Here is a 6,329-nt window from a genome sequence, read left to right on the forward strand (position 1 = left end):
CCCAATACTCAGGGCAGTAAGTAAAAGTGTTCACAGATTTTTAAAATATTGAGACATCAGATTACCTGAGTTCGAAGCATCGCTCTGCTGTGTGACTACATATTGGAGAACTTTGGGCAAGTTCCTTAACCTCTCTACACTTCTGCTGTTAGTGTGTAACAGTAGCAAACTCAAAGAGTAAAACTAAATAAAATGCCAAATTTTAAGTGCTTAGCACAGAGTTTGACATAATGTTACCTCTGATTACAACTACTATTAATAGTTGTATTAATCAGAAGTATCAACACCAGTTTGTCAGGATTTTTAGCCTTTAAGTTAGTTGTCAGTCTACTTGATACACCAAGTGTTGCTAGATGGAATGACTTCCTTTCCCAAAGATGACTGTCTCCCAAAGGAGACTCTTGAGGCAGCACAAAGTAACTCTTTTGTGTGACCTGATTGAGAGGTAATGCAGGTTGATGAAAGGATGTGGGGTAGATGATGAGATTCCTGCAATTCAATTAAAAGCACAGCTATGATAGCCACATAGGAAGTGAAGAATACACTGCTGTCTGTTCATGTTCTGCTTCTTGTTCTGGCATTAAGCAATGGCTTAAGTGGGAGAGGCAGCACAGTGTAATTAACTAAATGTCAGTGGGCCCAGGTTCTCTTCAGCTTAGTCGCAAAAGTGACCTTGGCTGTGTTACCCAGGACATTATAGGGAAATTTTGATGAACACTGTATGGACACTGCATGCTCAGGCAACAGAGGCAAGCTGTTCTATGGATAAGAGATCTGCTCATATATATTAATGCCCTGAATCTTTATCACACTTCATTTAATGTAAGTCAAAGAAGACACACAAACACAAACATAAATTCACATTCACACAGCACTTTCCCCTAGAGTGCATCAGAAGTACAAACAAGTGTATTCAGCAAATCTTGGGAAGCTGGGTTTCATGTCAACAGTGTGTATTAGCTAAGGTATAAAGTATATGCTACTTCTCATTATACAATCACTATCCTTTTCCTGCTTCTTAACTTACTTTCATTTAAAGTTGGAAAGCGAATATTAATTCTAAGATTCTAGACATGAGAGTAAAGTTTGTTGGGCAGAGAACCACACTGAAAAGTGATGTGGGATCTAATCCTTACTCCTCTGGCTGTCTAATCCTGAGCAGATCACTTGTTCTGTCTACAGCTGCATTTCTCCATATTTAATGAAAATAGAAAAGCATGCCCCTACAGACTTCACAGGAATTATGTAAGGAGAAAAGAAACAATGTGAGCAAGAACTTTTCATTAATGAAAAGACAGGGCTGGTACAAGGTATATTATAATTACTTATGACTGTTTCATAAGCAGCTATGCATTTATTTGGTGAAGGGAAGCTCTGGAATAGGCATGTGTTTGTGTCTCAGGACATGTGAACACTTTTCAGTCACTGTAGGATACACAGGAAGAACACGCTACAATATGGGCATCAGAAGAAGATCCCAGATATTTTTCTAGCAGCTGAGTGTCAGAGGACAAATGGGACTAAAAGACTATGTAAATGTACTTTCTCCAGCAAGTAGCTCCTTTTTTCCAACTCCTGCACCTACTTTCATTGGTCAAACAGAACATATGGACTAGAGACCTAAGAACTGGCTGGATTTTGCATTTTGGGAAAGTGGTGAGTGTATAATTATATGTTTTATTGCCAGAGAAGGGATTAAAATGAGAAAGGAACGATTATTTGAAAACTGGGTAAGTTGGTGGGGCAGAGACTAAAGCATTATTTAGAAAATTTGGTTACTTCTACCTAGTCAAAAGTTTATCCTATTGTAATTGAACTTTTTAAATACATGCAATATTTAAGGGCCATGAGAAATTATTCTTCAACACTCATGGCTTCCATTACCCAGAGTCAGTTCCTCTGGTCTCATTAGTTGCCCTTATAAAAATCATCTCTCACCTTAGAACAAGTACAATGCAGTCTCTTACGCCTTGAGCCTTCTTGTTCTTACCTAGCAGTCACCCCCACTACCACAAACCATCTTATTTGACAGTAAGAACTAAAAGCCTGTCATAAATGTGAAATGAGTCTGCAGTCATGAATAGTTGTGTGTACAGTGTTGCTCTGCATGCCATTGTTATCATACTCTGCCTACATCTCCATGAGATGTCTGTGCCCCATCATGTTGCCCGAGATGGTGAGTTCTAGGGGGTAAGGGGAATTATGTATATCTTCTCTTCAGAGACTAGCATCTCATGAGTGAATAATCACTATTAAAAGGTAGCAGCAACTACCCACTGTATTATTTTTTTGCACTAGATTATGCATTATGAAATTATTGTCTTTCAGTTACCTGGCCGAGCAACTAGTTTTGATAGTCAAGGATCATGTCCATCTCCCAAACCACCTTCCACACCATAATGCCTCCAGAATAAAGACCATTATAATAAGGAACAAGGACCCTGTGCTCATCAGATCAGAAAAAGAGTGGAAGGTTTGATTTCCTCACTTAAAATATATCTTGATAATGAACAAACTTGACATATGATTTTTCATTTACTTTTTTTGGCTGTTCATTAACTTTGGACATCTTGATATATTTTACTTGAATACAAATACTCCTTATTTGCATAAGGCATTTTATTCTTCATGTCATATGCCTATTAGCACAAAGAGTGTTTTCATAAGTTGCAATTCTTTGCATAAGTAAGGAAATACGTTCTTTTAAAAGAAATCTATACTTACCTAAATTAAATATAGTTTATGCTGCTATTGTATCAAGTAGCACATGTCATGTATGTATGGTTTTGGATTTTGTTAAAACAGTGTTAATCTCTAGTTGTGCAGATGGCTCCGTATAAACTTTAATGGAAGTTCTGAACTTCACTTACACAGCATTAAATCCTTGCGCAATCAAATTCATGTTATTTATCTGATAACATACTCTTTCATTTTCAGCAAATTATGTCTTTAGTGAGGTTTGGCTCTGCTAAACTCACAAAACTGTCTCTCAAGCTCATTCTTTAAAACATAAACAATGCTGTAATTTAAAGAACAATTTTGAATTAAATTTAAGAAGTAATATTTAGTAGCTGGAAAATGAAGGTTGAACCATTTGGGCTACCATTTTATACTGTCTTAATGTTACGTTAGTTCAAACATCTGTTGAACTATTTAACTGACACTTATGTAGCATTAGTATTCCTAATGAATAGAATCAGAAATTGTTCATTTTTTTAAGTGTTTGTAAGGTTCTCGAGTACTGTGACATATATATTTTGTGACATGAAACTATCACATAGATCCTGTATTTCTGATAGAACATACTAACAGACACCAAAGGTACAATAAATGCCTGTGCTCATTGTCAACTAGATTGTAAATAGTAATGGTGACTTTAAAACCCAATCAGAAACTAGTCACAGAATTGGGTATTTCTTAAAGATGGGACGAGTTATTTTTCAGAAAATTATATAAATATACCATAAATAACATAACTTCCACATTTAATAAAAATAAAAATAATTCTAAAGGCCCAGACCCATAGTCCTTTTATGAAAGGATCAAGGATCAGGCCAGGAGTTGTAAAAACTATGCAAATGTTTTTACATGACAGGACTTTCATTTAAATCAGGTCAGCTTTTTATTGTCTCACTTCTGGGCCCTATCAGAAGATATCCATATTGAATGACCCTTTTTATTTTTGAGATATATATTGTGGATACCGCATATTTCAAGATTATCCCTAGATAAGAGGTTAAAAGAACAAAAAAAAAAAAAAAGAAAATCTGTACTTAGACTATAAAAACATAGTCATCAGAATGAGAAAATTTTATCAGCAGTTATAAAATTTTGATTTTAGTAAAATATCTTATTTCTAAATATTAAAAAATTTTAAGAGCTGTGAAATTTTGTTTGTGGCATCTGTCATATGATTGCATTACTGTTAATTAACATGTAAATATTTTACATATTAATATTTTAAAAGCAAACACTATTCTGTAAAATTTTTCAAAAATGCCTGTATCATCCTAGTAAAAACAAGTATTTCTAGCTAGCATTAGCTGATAGAAAATAATAGAAGGAACCTGTTTGAAACATCTGTTTACCTTATGAAGCCTAAAAGAACCATTCGCTATAGACAGAATGACTGAAGATGACACTTCCATTTTGGAATTCGTTGTTTTACTAGGAAATAAAAATTGTCAAATGGGAAGACAAGTTATACTCTTAATAAAATGACATTTTTGCAGACAGATATTTTATTAGTAGATATAGCTGCAGCTTGCTATTAATTAGCAACTATATTTCCCAAGCATAATAATTATTTTCATCTGAAAACATATTTTAAGGACTTTGTATGCATTCTTAGAAGCTCTTGCTTTTCTTTGCCTCCTATGGAGAAAAAGCCAATGTTTGTGATGAAAAAACACAACCAACCAGCCAAACAGGAGACTTTACTGTGGGGATTATGGATTAAAATACAAATACGTTTTTAAGGTAATTTTTAAAAACTGTTTCCTAGGGCTTAGAATAAACTTATCATGCCCAATATTTATTAACCCTGTGAGAGAGATTAAGAACAACCACAACTATCTCATTCGACGCATGAGGGAGGTGTATCCTCCTCCATAAAGTGTGATCATTTCAGAGGACAGTTCATGTAAATATACATGTATTTCATGGATACTACCATTTTCAATACAACACACCCTCACGCTACACAGACACATCCATGCAAACCTATTTTATCCTTCTGTGTGTGACTAAAGATGGAATGTTTTTAATTTCTCATAATGAACACCTAATTTCAGGGACTATTCAGTGACTGGTCAAACTGAAGTCTAGGGAAAGGGAGCAAGGGTTGATTCATTATGTAAAAATACTAATGTTCTTTTTGGGCTTCTTATTTATTTGTGTATTTTACCTGATTCGCTAAGTAATCAGGAGAATGAGGTAATTGAATAATGAAGAGTACACTAATGTTTGAGGAGTGTACAATCTTCTCAGAAAAATCTGAACGGATGCTTTTTTTTTTTTTAACAGTGGTTTCTTAATAATAAGTTTCTTGACGGTTTTAATTTTTTTTGTTAGGCTAGCCCTGTTTCTGGTACTTTGTTTCACATGTAAAATCTCACGATATTAATATAGGCACAGTTCAATAAAAAATATCTTTAGGACTATGCCAGGGAACTAGAGATGGGAATGCAAAGCCAAGCATCCACTTTATTATGCAGTTTTGAGGAGTGTGTATGTGTGTTCTAGTTACTGCAGGGAGATCACTACTGATCAATACTGACTCAGGTTTTAGATAAAAGCAAATATATTTGAATCTATTTGATTGTGATATTTAATTAGCATTTCCACCTGTGCTTATTCTCCTATAATGGTTATTATTTTAAAATTTTGCAGACTCAATAAAGAGCTGTCAATCTCATAAGACTTTAACTTAAAAATTAATTGCTTTAAAAATGAAAAAGCCGGGCGCCTGGGTGGCTCAGTTGGTTAAGCGACTGCCTTCAGCTCAGGTCATGATCCTGGAGTCCCGGGATCAAGTCCCGCATCAGGCTCCCAGCTCCACGGGGAGTCTGCTTCTCCCTCTGACCTTCTCCTCGCTCATGCTCTCTCTCGCTGTCTCTCTCTTCTCTCAAATAAATAAATAAAATTTAAATAAATAAATAAATAAATAAAATTTTAAAAAATGAAAAAGCCAAACTTTCATTCCCTTCTCAACTTTTGCTATTCATAAAACCGAATATAACTTAGTTCAGAATGAATTCTCAAAAGAGCCAAAAGCTATTAATAATAAAGGTACACAAAATCTCAACTTTGAACACATAATCATTTCTATACCTCTTTAAAATAGTACTTGATGTTATCTTAAGTAGATATATTTTCATGGAATGCAGTTCCATCTGATTATTTCTTACCACCTTAGTTTTGATTATTACCAGGCAATTTAATTACTTGATAACTGAAACAAAACAACAACAACAAAATATTGTTGATAAGGAGTTAAAGTCTTTCAGCCTCTACTAAATCTAAAGAAAATGTGGAGATCTGTTTTCTTCACAACTTGTTCTTGAAGTAGCTCTGGCTGTTCTGATATACTTTAATTGATCTAAACTTCTATAGCTTTTAGGCTAAAAATGTATTGCTGCCAGTAAAAGATGATGCAAAAGCATGAAAAGTAAAATAATTTAAAGTGAAAATCTACATAAACACAGACTTTAAAGCACATGGAAATAAAGATTATGAAGGCAATATCGAAATCTCCTGTGTACCTTCAACTTTTAGTGGAAAGTAAATCCTCTAATACTGCTTTAAAAAACTCATGACACAGAATTTTA

At 34.3% G+C, this 6,329-nt stretch overlaps 1 protein-coding gene across 1 annotated transcript in view; it reads left to right on the top strand.

Annotated features, from left to right (window-relative positions):
• SYT10 (synaptotagmin 10) overlaps positions 1 to 5,429 on the top strand; it is a 68,864-nt gene extending 63,435 nt beyond the window's left edge. The window contains exon 7 of the mRNA XM_047743116.1: positions 2,329 to 5,429. Within this exon, the coding sequence (XP_047599072.1) occupies positions 2,329 to 2,400 (72 nt within the window). The 3' untranslated portion in view covers positions 2,401 to 5,429. The remainder of the gene's footprint in view (positions 1 to 2,328) is intronic.
• The last annotated feature ends 900 nt before the right edge of the window (positions 5,430 to 6,329 follow it).

Source organism: Lutra lutra, chromosome 8 (assembly GCF_902655055.1).
Source record: "Lutra lutra chromosome 8, mLutLut1.2, whole genome shotgun sequence".
NCBI classification, from domain to species: domain Eukaryota; kingdom Metazoa; phylum Chordata; class Mammalia; order Carnivora; family Mustelidae; genus Lutra; species Lutra lutra.